The sequence below is a fragment of the Elephas maximus genome, chromosome 8, assembly GCF_024166365.1.
Source record: "Elephas maximus indicus isolate mEleMax1 chromosome 8, mEleMax1 primary haplotype, whole genome shotgun sequence".
Classification (NCBI taxonomy): domain Eukaryota; kingdom Metazoa; phylum Chordata; class Mammalia; order Proboscidea; family Elephantidae; genus Elephas; species Elephas maximus.
Genome location: NC_064826.1, coordinates 31770303 through 31785638, shown reverse-complemented (window position 1 = coordinate 31785638; position 15336 = coordinate 31770303). Strand labels below are relative to the sequence as shown.

At 39.3% G+C, this 15336-nt stretch overlaps 1 protein-coding gene across 2 annotated transcripts in view; it reads right to left on the bottom strand.

Moving 5' to 3' along the window:
* Positions 1-15336, bottom strand: part of CTTNBP2 (cortactin binding protein 2) — a 174339-nt gene that overhangs the window by 150528 nt on the left and 8475 nt on the right. For both annotated transcript variants that reach the window (XM_049893336.1, XM_049893337.1), the window contains exon 2: positions 11089-11196. In XM_049893336.1, the coding sequence (XP_049749293.1) occupies positions 11089-11196 (108 nt within the window). The remainder of the gene's footprint in view (positions 1-11088; positions 11197-15336) is intronic.

The window sequence follows — 15336 nt, the reverse complement described above, 5'->3', positions numbered from 1 at the left end:
TGTGGGCTAGATATATACAGTTCCCCACCTCTATGGGCTACATATATACAGTAGGTGCTTGAAAAAAATGTGTGTGATACACACACACACATATACACACACATCACATATTATCTTATTTAATCCTTACAAAACAAACTGATCTGTGACTGTGCATTACGCCAGAGAGGTCTGAGAGTAAAGCATCTACCCAACCCCATTTACCTAGAGGTTTAATGGCCACCTTAAAGGCAGAATGGCTTCAAGGCTCTGACCCCAGCACACAATCTGATTTGGCGAGCTGCCACCTTTACTGTCCATAAAGATCACTGCACCAGCTGGAATATACAAAACCACATCTGACATACTTTATGGAGACATTAAGAGCTTCCCAAGGGTTTACTACCTGCAATATTTTAATCATTAGCAGCTAATGCCCTAAATTACTGAAACAGAATGTGAACTGTAGGGGTGTACAGGGCTGTGTACGGGACACATGCAGAAGCAGGAAGGGGTGGAGTAAGCAGTCTTGTATGGTTGAGGGCTAGGGTGCATGGCAGTGAGGGCAGAAAGGGGATGAGGAGGCTGGAAAGAACCTGGTACTAGATTGTCAAGAGCCTTAGGTGTTTTACAGAGGACTTGGGGTGAGGGGGACCAAAACCCTAATGCTTATATGAGATACTACTACACTTTGATACAGGTAAGGTACCTAGTACCGTGCCTGGCACTGTCAGAGGGCACTATCCATGGTCTATTTTCCATTAGAAGAATTTCATCAGAAGGGATCAGGGCTGCTGAAGAGTTTGTCAGCACTTACATTTTATTTTAGTTTGAGTTTTATGGTAAAGTTAATTAGGTGAACATAAACACTGCAATGGTCCACTTATAAAATAGGCCAACATGGATGTATTAGAGCAGAACCAGTTCAGACACTGTTAAAATATATTTTACATTCTTGCCAGATCACTTGTAGCACTATTTGAAGCTATCTCCTGTGGTTAAGAGCTACAGCTGCTAACCAAAACGTCGGCAGTTCAAATTCACCAGGCACTCCTTGGAAACTCTGTGGGGCAGTTCTACTCTGTCCTATAGGGACGCTATGAGTCGGAATCAACTCGGTGGCAACAGGCTTCATTTTGGTTTATGTCCAAAAAAAAAAGCAGTGGTTAAGAGTTCGTTGCTAACCAAAAGGTCAGCAATTCAAATCCACCAGCCACTCCTTGGAAACCCTCCGGGGCAGTTCTACTCTGTCCTAGAGTAGCTATGAGTCAGAACTGACTCGACAGCAACGGGGTTTTTTTTAATGTAAAAAAAGTTAAGAGAATTTGATTTTATAACATATGCTTTCAGAGATATGCAGCAATATTCAGTTCTGAGTGCAGAAGGCTTTTAAAAATATATTTAATTTAAAATCTGAACTGAGATGAACTGGACTGAAGAAAATAAAACTGAAGCCAGATTTTGCCTTTCCAAAAATGTCAGGAGAATTTACCGTACCAACCTTATTTTAAGCTTATTAACACCTTAACTAAAAACCATTATTAGCTAACCACAATGGTTTGCAGAAAAACATGACTCACTGTAAAGTAACAAAGTGATAAGGAAGCATATTTTCCATGTCTTATTAAAGGGCAATAGCTATAAGCATCTGAGATGTTCACATTTATTATATAACCACTGATGACATTCTGCTTCCACGCTTGCTCTCCTACAATCCTTAGTCCACTGAGCAGTAAGGGTGGTCTTTGTATCATACTTCTTTGAAAATGGCAGTATATTTTACATATTTACATTTAATCAATTAAAACTTTTAATGCGAAAAATAAAATGCAATATGATGTGCTACCAGAATGATCTTTTTCTAAAATGCCAACGAAATTTCTGGCATTCTCAAGTATAAACACTTCAATGGCTATCCATTTGATGCCAGATGAAATCCAACCTCGCCACGGCCTTCACCACCCAGCATGGTCAGGTCCTGCCTAGCCCTGCATCTGGCTTTGTGCCATTTTCTTCCCTGCTTTCTGACTTCTTGCAGTTCCTGTAAATTGCTAAGCTCCTGCCTCTACGATGATCTTCACATATGCTGGCCTCTCTGCTTGAACACTCTTTCTCTTCATCCATCTGTGTTCGCAACTAACACCAATCATTCTTTCAAGTCTTGGGGAGTGTCACCTCCTTAGAGAAACCTCCCCTGACTCCCAATCTACAGTATCACTCCACTCAGTTTCTCTCATAGCATTCTCTCTGCTTTTCTTCCATAATCATAATTTATACTTACATGCTTTTGTTTATTGGTTTAATGTCCATCTCTCCCATTAGACTGTAAGACTCATGAGAAAGAAACCATGCCCCTTGTCCATCTCTGTACCCTCAATGCCCAGGACACACCTACAGCATCCAAAGCCATTGTATATCTGTTGAATGAATAAACACATGGGTCCCCTCCCTTCTTTCCCAACCCAGTTAAAGTACCATTTAAAATATGGGAAATAGCCTTTTCTTTCTTATCTCATTTGTTCAGCAACTATTTACATTTTTACTCAGTACATTGGAAAGGTAGAAAATAAAACCTCTTAATTTTTCTTTCTAAAACAACTGCAACCAAAGAGAAGAAAAGTAGAATTTTCAGAGTACTACTTCAGTCTCCTTGTTTCAGCTTATAATCAAGACACAAAATTAATCATAAACGTGGCAAAGAAAATTCCCACAAGAACCCTCGCCTTGCAGCTTAGCCACTAAGTGTGGTGACAAGGTGGTCAAAATGTTATCAAAATGCCTCAAAGAAATAAATGCCCTGTACTTTCTAATCACATGGAACTAATTCTAAAAAGGAATTGTTAATTGAAATAGCAGTCCCTACAATTGTGACAACCTTCAAACGGTACAAAAATGTAATCTGGGTTTTATTCCATTCATAATCCTCATCTTTAGTATGTTCTCCTTTCAGATATCCTGATAATTTATTAATAATAATCCACAAGAAAATGCTGTTCAAGCAAAAAATGCCCACATCCACCAGAAAAAAGGAAATAATAAAGATCAGAGCAGAAACGAATGAAATAGAGAACAGAAAAACAAAAGAAAGAATCAATAAAACCAAAAGTTGGTTCTTTCAAAGGGTCAACAAAATCAACAAACCATTGGCCAAACTGACAAAAAACAGGAAAGGATGCAAATAACTCAAATAAGAAGCAAAATGGGGGACATTACAACAGACCCAACCGAAATAAAAAGGATCATAACAGAGTATTAACAAAAACTAGACTCCAACAAATTTGAAAACCTAGAGGAAACGGACAAATTTCTAGAAACACACTACCTACTCAAACTAACACAAAATAATGTTGAAAACCTCAACAGACGCATAACAAGAGAAAAGATTGAACAGGTAATAAAAAAAAAAAAACTTTCAACAAAAAAGCCCCAGCCCAGATGGCTTCACTGGAGAATTCTACCAAACATTCAGAGAAGTGCTTACACCAGCACTACTCAAACTATTTCAGAGGACAGAAAAATGAGTGATACTTTTGAATTTATTCTACGAAGCCAGCATAACCCTGACACCAAAACCAGGCAAAGACTCCACAAAAAAAGAAAATTACAGGCCAATATCTTTCAAGAATATAGATGCAAAAATTCTCAACAAAATTCTAGCCAATAGAATTCAACATCATATCAAAAAAAAAAAAAATAACACCACAACCAAGTAGGATTCATACCAGGTACACAAGGATGATTCAACATCAGAATACCAATTAAGGTAATCTACCACATAAATAAAAGGAAAGAATCACATGATCATCTCTATCAATGCAGAAAAGGTATTCGACAAAGTCCAACACACACTCCTGATAAAAACTCTCAATAAAATAGGTATAGAAGGGAAATTCCTTGACATAATAAAGGGCATCTATAAAAAACCAATGGCCAACATCATTCTTAATGGAGAGGCTGAAAACATTTCCCTTGTGAACAGGAACAAGACAAGGATGCTTTTATCACCACTCCTATAGGGTTGCTATAAGTCAGAATAGACTTGACGGCAACAAGTTTTGGTTTTATCTAACATTGTGCTGGCAGTCCTACCTAGTGCAATAAGACAAGAAAAAAGAAATAAAGGGCATTCAAATTGGTAATGAAGACGTAAACCTGTCCCTGTTTGTGGACATGATGCTATATATAGAAAACCCAGAAGACTTCACGAGAAAACTACTAGAACTAATAGAAAGATTCAGCAGAGTAGCAGGACACAAGGTAAACGTAAAAAAATCAGTTGGATACCTATACATCAATAAAGAGAATGATGAAAAGGAAATCACAAAATCAATACCATTTATAATAGCCCTTAAAAAAATAAAATACTTAGGAATAAATCTAACCAGGGATGTAAAAGACCTATACAAAGAAAACTACAAAACACTACTGCAAGAAACCAAAAGAGATCTATATAAATGGAAAAACATACCATGCTCATGGATAGGTAGACTCAACATTGTGAAAATGTCAATTCTACCCAAAGCAGTTTACAAATACAATGCAATCTCGATCCAAATACCAACAACATTCTTTAAAGAGATGGAAAAACTTATCATTAACTTTATATGGAAAGGGAAGAAACCCTGGAGAAGTAAACCGCTATTGAAAAAGAAGAATAAAGTAGGAGGACTCACACTACCTGACCTCCGAACCTACTATACAGCTATAGTAGTCAAAATAGCCTGGTACTGGTACAACGACAGATACATTGACCAATGGAACAGAATTGAGAACCCAGAGGTAAATCCATCCACCTACAGTCACCTGATCTTCGACAAAGGTCCAAAGTCCATCAGATGGGAAAAAGACAGTCTTTTTAATAAATGGTGCTGGCAAAACTGGATGGCCATCTGCAAAAAAATGAAACAGGGCCCATAACCGTACACCATACACAAAAACTAATTCAAAATGGATCAAAGACCTAAATATAAAACCAAAAACTATACAGATCACAAAAGAAAAAATAGGATCAACACTAGAGGCCCCAATACACAGCCATTAACAGGACAAGGATACAAACCATAACTAACAACACACAAACTCCAGAAGATAACTGGGGTCTTCTAAAAATTAAACACGTTCATCAAAAGACTACCAAAAGAGTAAAAAGCGAACACATAAACACATTCATCAAAAGACTACCAAAAGAGTAAAAAGAGAACACATAGACTAGGAAAAAAAATTTGGCTATGACAAATCTGACGAAGGTCTAATCTCTAAAATCTATAGGAAAATCTAACACCTCTACAACAAAAAGAGAAATAATCCAATTAAAAAATGGGCAAAGGAAATGAACAGACACGTCACCAAAGAAGACATCCAAGTGGCTAATAGGCACATGAGAAAATGCTTGAGATCATTAGCCATTAGAGAAATGCAAATCAAAACCACAATGAGATACCAACTTACCCCAGCATTACAGGCACAAATCATAAGAACAGAAAATAACAAATGTTGCAGAGGCTGCGGGGGAGATTGGAACTCTTATGCACTGCTGGTGGGAATGCAAAATGATACAACCATTTTGGAAAATGATATGGCGCTTCCTTAAAAAGCTAGAAATAGAAAATAGCATATGATCCAGCAATCCCACCCCTAAGAATATAACCTAGAGAAATAAGAGCTGTCACAAGAACAGACATATGGGCACCCATGTTCACCGCGGCATAGTTCACAACAGCAAAAAGATGGAAACAACCTAGATGCCCATCAACAGATGAATGGATAAAGAAACTGTGGTAAGTAACACACAATGAAGTATGACACAACGATAAAGCAAAACAATGGATCTGTGAAGCATCTCACAACACAGATGAATCTGGAGAGCATTATGCTGAGTGAAATAAGTCAATCACAAAAGGACAAGTATTGTATGAGACCACTACTTTAAAAACTTACGAAAAGGGTTACGTACAGGAAGAAACAATTTAGGATGGTTACGAGGGAGGGGAGGCATGTGGATGGAAAAACACTAAATAGACAATAGATAAGTGGTAACTTTGGTGAAGAGTAAGACAGTACACAGTACTGGGGAAGTCAGCACAACTTGTCCAAGGCAAGGTTATGGAAGCTCCGTAGACACATCCAAAGTCCCTAAGGGACCGAATTGCTGGGCTGAGGGCTGTGGGGACTATGGTCTCAGGGAACATCTAGCTCAACTGGCATAACATAGTTTATGAAGAAAACGTTCTACCTTCTACTTTGGATAGTAGTGTCTGGGGTCTTAAACGTCTGTGACCGCCCATCTAGGATACTCCACTGATCTCACCCCTTTGGGAGTAAGAAAGAACGAAGAAAACTAAAGACACAAGGAAAAGATTGGTCCAAGGATTAATGGAACACAACTACCATGGCCTCCATCAGACTGAGTCCAGTACAACTGAACGGTGCCCGGCTACCACCACTGACTGCTCTGACAGAGATCACAACAGAGGGTCCTGGACAGAGCTGGAGAAAAATGTAGAACAAAATTCTAACTCAACAAAAAAGACCAGACTTGCTGGCCTGACAGAAACTGGAAAAGCCCCAAAAGTATGGCCCACAGACATCCTTTTAGCTTAGTGATGAAGTTACTCCTGAGGTTTACCCTTCAGCCAAAGATTAGACAGGCCCATAAAACAAAACGAGACTAAAAGGGCACGCCAGGGCCAGGGCCAAGGACTAGAAGGCAGGAGGGGACAGGAAATTTGGTAATAGGGAACCCAAGGTCAAGAAGGCAGATTTGTTGTGGGATTGTTAACCAATGTCATAAAACAATGTATGCTAACTGTTCAATGAGAAGCCAGTTTGTTCTGTAAACCTCCATCTAAAGTACAAAAAAGAAAATATTGTTCAAATGACTTCAACTGTTTATTACACACACACACACACACACGAAGCCGCTGCCATCAGGTTGACTCTGACTCATGATGTCCCCACGTGTGTCAGAGTAGAACTGCGCTCCATAGGGTTTTCAATGGCTAATTTTTGGAAAGATGATCACCAGACCTTTCTCCTGATGCACCTCTGGACGGCTCCGAACCACCAACTTTTCAATTAGCAGCCAAGTGCAATAACCATTTGCACCATCCAGGGACTCCTCAGCTGATTATTGGATGAGCCAAAAACAGTGGTGATAAAACACTTCCACTTCCTGGCATCACTGCCTCCACTCCCTAATTTATAAAAGAGCATTATTTTGCCTGGCATTCTGTTTTTCTTTCTTCGCTAGTGGCAAATGTTCATCAGGGAAAACAAAAATGCTCTGAAGGGAAGAAGATTCAAAATTGTTATTTCCTGTGTTGAAATGGGGACCTTACTGGACAAAATACAATGCTATTTAAAAATCATCAGCTATTTGAATTTGATGAAAACAGATTTGCTTGCAGAAACAATACAATGTCTGGTCAGCACTCCTCTTCCTTTCTCTAGACATGGAACAAAGGTGTTATCTCAGCAGACAGAGAAGGAACCTTAAATTAATTTATGTTTTCTTGAATTCAGCTCTGTTCAGCAAATTCATTCATTCATTCATTAAAATGAGCAGCAGGAAAAAAAACAATCATGTTTTCGTCAATCCACTGCCTGCAATCACAGGACGATTCTGAAATAAAAAAAGGCTGCTTGTTTTACTTCGTGGAAGCTAATCAAAAACAAGAACATCCCTCTTTTATCATTATTTAGCAGACATGTCATATGAGGAAAACCCTTGCAATACTCTGTAGTATACCAGAAGTTGTTTCTAAAAACTAAAGTGGAAGCATTGTTCTATTTAAAGAGATTGTCTCTGTTCTATGTAAAGATTCCAGCACTGCGCCACACAATCCTAAAGGTTTTACAGTTGGAAAAATAAGGCAGTTAAGTTCTGCCAAAAAAAATCTAGCATGCATATTTAAATAGTAAAATATGTGGGGCGTTTTGAAAGAGTTATGAAATTTGTTTAAAATAGGCATTTTCAGATTAAATTTGAACTCTGACGTGAGGGAAACATTTCATATGAAAATCATTGTATCATAAGACAACGTATTAAAATTATTTGTTAGTTTAGCAACCTTATATTAATTTTTAAAGGTTAAGTGCTAGGTGACACAACAGTTAAGTGGAAGGCTGCTAACTGAAAGGTTAGCAGTTCGAATCCACCCAAGCGTCACTGTGGGAGAAGATCCGGTGATCTGATTCTGAAAGATTACAGCCAAGAAAACCCTGTGGGGCAGCTCTATTCTGTCACATGGGGACACTATGAATTGGAATCAACTCAATGTACACAACATATTAATTTTAGTAAATAGTTTTAAATTGACATTTCCTTTACCAGTTTTACTTTAAAGCAGGATTTTCCAAAGGGGGGAGATAACCCCCCCCCCACATTACAGTGAGTACATGATGGCTTCCACAAGTATACGAAGATAACATTATTATCTGCACTTAAAAATACAATCATATAGAGAGAGACAGAGAAAGAGAGAAGAAAAAGAGAGAGAACACAATTCTCAATTTAAAAAAAACAGTAAAAAGCTTTAAGAATCTCCAAACAACACTGTGCTCTACATGGGAGGCAGGGAGAAATGGATGGAATGCTGTTGACTGGGTTTCTACTAAAGCTGAGGAGGCCACATTTGTGACCTCAGATAAGTCACAATCTTTGGAGGCCTCTTTTTTGGTTGGTTGGTTTTAATCTATAAACAAAGGAGTTTAGCCTGGGCCAGTGGTTCTCCAATGAAGCAGTACCCTAGGAGGTATTACGGCAACATGAGACAGCATTTTTAGTTTTGACCGGGGCTGACACTTGGGGGCAAGGCCAAAGGTCTGTGTGCTCCGCCACACATCTAGAAACTGTCCTGCATCCCATACAGCTTCCACCTTTCCCTCTGTTCATTCCTTTCATGACAATCTCCATTACAATGACCTAAGCCTAGACCGTAACTCCTCTTTACATAGAGACAAGTTTTTATAATCCAGTTGCAACAACACGGACATTTATATGCAACTCCCATATAAATGTCTACTTTTGTTTGGAACTTTACCCAGAGTCATTCACCATTTCAAGAATCACCTCTCCCATGGCAAATCCACTCTCTGCATCTGAGTCTGCAATGTAACAGGCCTGGATCAGTATTCTTTGGCAGCTATTGCACTTGGGGGTGATGCTGCAAATAGGTACAAACAGCCACCTACTTTATCATGTCTTCCAGTATAGTCATGCCTGAACATTTATTTATTGAAATATACATGCTATTTTATTTATGCATTACTTTCCAGCTCTTTCTCTTTTATATCAAAATTAGGGCAATGTACTGTTTGTTTTTTAAATATAACCTACATACACATGCAATTATCTACAAATTTCATTACAGGATAAAAAAAGAGTGATACAAAATATTTTATCAAAATGAGACACCAGATCTGATAGGGATGCAAACCACTTAACTAGAATATCACCTACAGCTCCTTGTAATTCTAATGTTCCCTGATTCTGTGAAGAACTTTAAGTTTGGCAAGCCCTGATCATTAGCAAGCCTTTACCTCTACTCTTACATCTAAAAGTACTGCAATTAAGTTAAAAAGAGAAATGCATGTGGTTGCTCAGGTGATACATAAATGCAGACTCTACTAAATGCTCAAACATTTGTGTGAGCACTGGGAAATTCCACGGTGCTGATGCCTTTTACAAGTTAACAGAGAGAGATGGGAAAATACCAATGGTGGAGGTGGTATGTGTGGTCTCAAAGGGCTCACTATTGGCCTTGGCAGTGGACTGTGCCCTTGTACTCTCCTCAGGCAGGCGGTCACACATTATGGTGATATCCTGCCTTAACATTTCTCCCAAAAAGTTCACTCAAGAAAATACGTATTAGCAAGCAATGTAAATGTTTCAAACATGGACCAGGATAAACATCTCTCACAACGTAACTGTGCTAACATCTCCTGAGCAAAACTTGTCGCCAAAAAAGCAACACCTTCAACTCAACATTGGCTTGCAGGTGGTGTACCTACGGTCCCATTTTTCTGATGCAGTTGTTCTCTGTCATCAAATTTTAGGTTTGTGACAATGAACCAAAGACATTATTTCAGGAGTTAGCTCCCTCCTCCCCACACAACCGTCCTCTCACCACGTCTACCTTCTCCATGGTGTCTGACCGTGTCCACCATTACTACATCTTTCCCTAGAGGCTCCTGTCACTAGCAATATGTCACAATAAACTCCCTCAGAAAAAGTTTAAGGAAATATACCCTGGTGAAATAAGATGTGTCATATATAATAAATACATCCCTCTTGCTCAAATGACCAAGAGCCTGGAAATTCCTGATTACATACAAACAAATAATTAAAAATAAAAAAAGGAAAAAAAAAACCTTTAAATTTAATTTACACACCAAAACAAGTGCGATATCAAAAATACCCAATCAGCAAACTCTGCATCAAGATAATTTAATCATATTATTAAAAAAAAAAAAAAACTTTATTAAGGCATTTAAGTAATACATAAGAAGATGTTAATTCTTGGCAACTGCTTATAAAAATGTTTCAAAATTACTGGAAGACTAGACAAAAAAACTCTTTAAAACTATTTAAGATATATGTGTGTGTATATACTTTTTAACTATTATGAGCTTTGGAAAATAAATCATTTGTAATTTACATTGGACGAAAAAAGATCTATCACCAGCACTATCATTTATAAAAGATTCCCTTAATTTTCCCTCCCTGTCCTCACATACTTGCAGGATACCAAATTCCCAATATTCTGAAAACATATGTCTCTAACCAAATAAACACACAAAGCATAAAAGGATATCTGAGCCTTTACGGTTTACTTCTCAAGGTTTCTATATTAAACAGTTTAGTCTCAGTCCCCATCACGTCAATGACCATCCAATTCCAGGTTTTATTTGGATTATAAAAGTTAGGGGTTGATGTTGGGGTCAGGGGTGTGGGGGAGAAAAACACATTTTAAGCTGATGTAGCACTTTAAACCTAATTTGACTTAAAAAAAATAAGAAGAAGAATCTTTGTCAACAGCCCTTCGAAAAAAGAAAACAACAGAGTTTGGCAAAGCAATGGGATCCATCCCCCAGAAGGTCCTTTCTTACCCTCAGGGCCTCGATGACAAGATCTCTGGCCTCTAGTTCCCCTTCCATCACACTGAGGAGCATCCGCAGTTCGGATTTACTGAGCGTGTCCACATCAAACTCTTTTTTCTGCAAAACAAACAAAAAAAGCAATAAAGAAAGCTATTCCTAAGAACAATGCACAGGTCCTATGAGTACACAACAGACCATTTTTATCCCTGTTGCTCAGCCATTCCAAGGGGGCATTGGGGCACTGCTCGGCATCCATCTACGAGCTCATCTTCCAGGAGGAGAGGTAAAAACCACAGTGCCCATCTCCCCGAATCTCTCCTTTAAGATGATTTATTTTCCTGGCCTGTACACCTGGATTCAGGGTCTCCCCAAATTACACAACACAAACTTAAAGTCCCAGTGTCTGTATCTAAACAGGCCCAGTACATGTTGGGGAGAAGTTGCATGTGTGGTAAAGAACGCCCCGATGTGCACCCAGAAGGGCCCCATTGTAAAGTCCCCTGGGAGGTTATTACGAATTCCAGGACATGCAATAATAACAGGTCATGTTTATGAACATTCTACAGCAGAGGCCACGAGCTGGCAGCTCTCAGGCCAAATCTGGCCCACAGATGTGTGTAGCTTGGGCCACAGGGTGTTTTGTTTTTGTTTGTTAATTTGGCCAGCATTTAAAAAAGTCTGAAGATATCACCAAAAAGTCCAGATCCCTGGCTTCTTGTCAAAATTCTGATTCATATTCCCACAGGGGTAGCCTCAGATTCACATTCCCACAGGGCAGTAATCCACAGAGCCAAGGAGCATATGCCTTTCACTTTGCCATCAAGTACCACCCCCCCACCCCCACAAAACACACACATGCACTTTTAAGAGGCCCATCTCACCACCCACATTCAGTCATCTGGATCCTATGGTTAGCTGAGTTTGGAACCCCTGCTATATGGTTATCAAAGATCTTTCTCATGCAACCTATCTGTAGCTTTTCACTGTTCTATATGGCAGGATTGTAGGGACCATGCCTGTCACACAGACAGGGAGCTGAGGCTAGAATAAGAGAGCCTGCCACTGACCTTGAGGTGGCAGCACCAGAGCCCTGGGGGTTGTAATTTCTCACCCAATGCTCTTCCACTTTGCCCTCTTCTCCTGACACAGCTTCCTAGGGTGACCTCATCCAATCTCATTGCTTTAAATCCCACTGATATGCCACTGGCTCTCAACTCTTTTGTCTTCAACCCTGAACTCTCTCCTTCAACATTACGAGCAGATCTTCTGACCTCCATTTTACAGAAGCTGAGAGGACTGGCTCCCGTTGACCCATTGCTGTCAAGTGGATTCCAACTCATAGCGACCCTATAGGACAGAGAACTGCCCCATGCAGTTTCCAAGGAGTGCCTGGCAGATTTGAACTGCCGACCTTTTGGTTAGCAACCGTAACACTTAACCACTACACCACCTGAGGACTGGTTAGTGTGTTCAAATCTGGACCCCAGTGATGCCAAAGTCTAAGCTCCTTCGACAACACACATTCTGTTCCTCCCTTTTGTGCAATCATTTTACAAACCCAGTCACCATCATAGGAGGAGAACACACATTTGTCCCCAAATGTCTCATTCCCAACCTGAAAGCCATCCTGAGAACATTCTGGAACATTACATTTGAATAGTACTCCACGGTTTCCCAAGTATTTTCAAAGCAGCATATTATCATGGCTCTTTTTTAGTTAAGAAAACCGCAACTCAGAGAAGTTAGATAACATACTCAGAACACATGTTGTTGTTTGGTGCCATCAAGTCAGTTATGACTCATACATAGCGACCCTATGCACAACAGAATGAAACATTGCCCAGTTCTGCACCAGGATATCAAACCAATAATATAATATGTCTGTACATTTTATCAGTACTCTACCAACATTCTAAAATAAGTTCCTTGAGATGAAAATAGTGCTGTTCTATCAATAAGCCAAAAAGAACTAGTTTAGCACCTATACGTTTGACTCCACACTAGCCCTATGAAGACATAGGAGTAAACATAGCAAAGCCCACAAATGATTCCAGGGGCTTTCAAAGAGGCATGTTCCAGAACTGGCCACTTGTCAGTTTCAAAGGAACCTCCTGGAAGGAGATACTAATGGCACAAAGGGAAAAGGGTACTAATGGTTCTCTGAAGAAAGTTTTTTTAAAAGATCTTCCTCTTAAAATTAGTAGTTTTTCACATACATTAGACTAAGCAGTTATTTGGAAAGGAAGGAGCTAAAGATGGAATAAAAGAAAAACCTATAGTAAGTTTATAGGATGTGTAGTTCTGGGAGGCCCCTGCTTAAAATGTTACCTTAGAGCTGTTCCCTGAATAGTCAAGTCCAATATAAAAGCCTGTTGCCATTGAATCTATTCCGACTCATAGCGACCCTACAGGACAGAATAGAACTGCTCCATAGAATTTCCAAGGAGTGCCTGGTGGATTCAAACTGCCGACCTTTTGAATAGTCGTTGTGGCACTTAACCACTACGCCACCAAGGTTTCCAAAGTTCAACACACTAGGACTCAAATTCTATTCCCACTGTGTAATGGTGTCACATAAGTTCTTATAACCCAATTGTTCTCAAACAGAGTGGTACCTAAGGATCACCTGGAGATCTTGATATAATACCAACTGCTGGGCCCCACCTTTGAAGAGTCTGATTCAGTAGGTCTGAGAAGAGGCCATGAGTTTCCTTTCTAACAAGCTCCCAGTGATGCTGATGTTGGTGCAAGGACCAGCCTTTGAGAAGTCCTGTTATAACCTAAGCAGGTCTCTGTTTTCTCGTCTATATAATGGCAATCTTAACTCTACCCTGCAGAGTTCTTGCGAGGATTAAACAAGAGCACATAAGTGAAGTAAATGCTAAATAAAGGCAGGTGTCTGTGATTACTAAAGCTGAGAGCACCCAGAAGTTTAATACAGAGAGGAATGGGATATTGGCATAAGTCTATGTCTTTGAAAATATACCAGCCCAAGTCCATTAAATTCAGTTTACTGACTATGATGAATGACAGGCTCTCTTATCCTGGTTTTTCCCACCGAGATGGGGTCCAAAACCCAGTGCCGTCGAGTTGATTCTGACTCATAGCGACCCTACAGGACAGAATAGAACCGCCCCATAGAGTTTCCAAAGAGCACCTGGAGGATTCGAACTGCCGACGCTTTGGTTAGCAGCCGTAGCACCTAACCACTACGCCACCAGGGTTTCCTGAGATGGGATAGTAAGCTGAAATTCTAAAGTGCTTTAGAGGGTGATGTTTTACTAATGTTGCTGCTGGTTGTGCTAAAGATTTTAATTAATTGTGTATTTTATTGTACTTGTTTCCCCAAAGCTTCATAAGCAAAGCACTCCGTTTTAAAAACGAATAAGTTATGAAAGACATTGCCAAGGCTGGGATTTGTATTAAAGTCAGGGGAGCTTGCCCTGGTTCCATCATCATCAACATCACAACATGCCACCTGCAACCAACACTTCTGTTTTTCTATGAATCGCCATCAAAGGGAAATTGATTAAAATAAAACACTGTTACAAGGGTTCTCGCTAAGCTCTAGATTATGCTACAATGTTTAAAAAAAAACCTGTTTCCCAGCACCACACATTAAGTGATATATTTTTTTAAATATATAGTATGCCTGCCTGCCTCTCTCTCTCTCCTTTATCCCGTTCCCACCCTCCACTAAAACAACTAATTCCTGGTCTTCGATAATAAAACTATTATGATAATATTTATAAACTCTCATTCTCCAATCCCTGTATTCATCATCTATCCTGACAAAATGTGGTAAAAAGAAAGCACATGAAAACATGCTAGGTTTTCAGACTCCAGATATTTTATAAATAAATTCAAAGTATTTGGGTATTTTTAGAAAAATAAACAAATCCAGAAGCAAAAAAGTCACAATTAAAAACAATATTCTTATTTCCTATAAAGTGACATTTATCGGACTTAATTACTGTAACACTCCTAAGAGCACTCAGATGTAGGAAAAGTTAGTATTCTAGTTGCTTGGTGTCAGGGCAAAAGGAGGTGTTCTAAACCATGCAGTGTTTTATAAGACTATCTTAGAATCTACTTTTCAAAAGAAGATAACAGAACAGATTCAAATGGTGCCACTCATATAAAAACAATTAAGATCTCCAACAAGGCACCCACAGTCTCCCCCACTGTCCCCCCCAGAAAATCACAACAAAAATATTCAGATTAAACTTTATTATTGCCGTACTTGTGTTTCCCAAC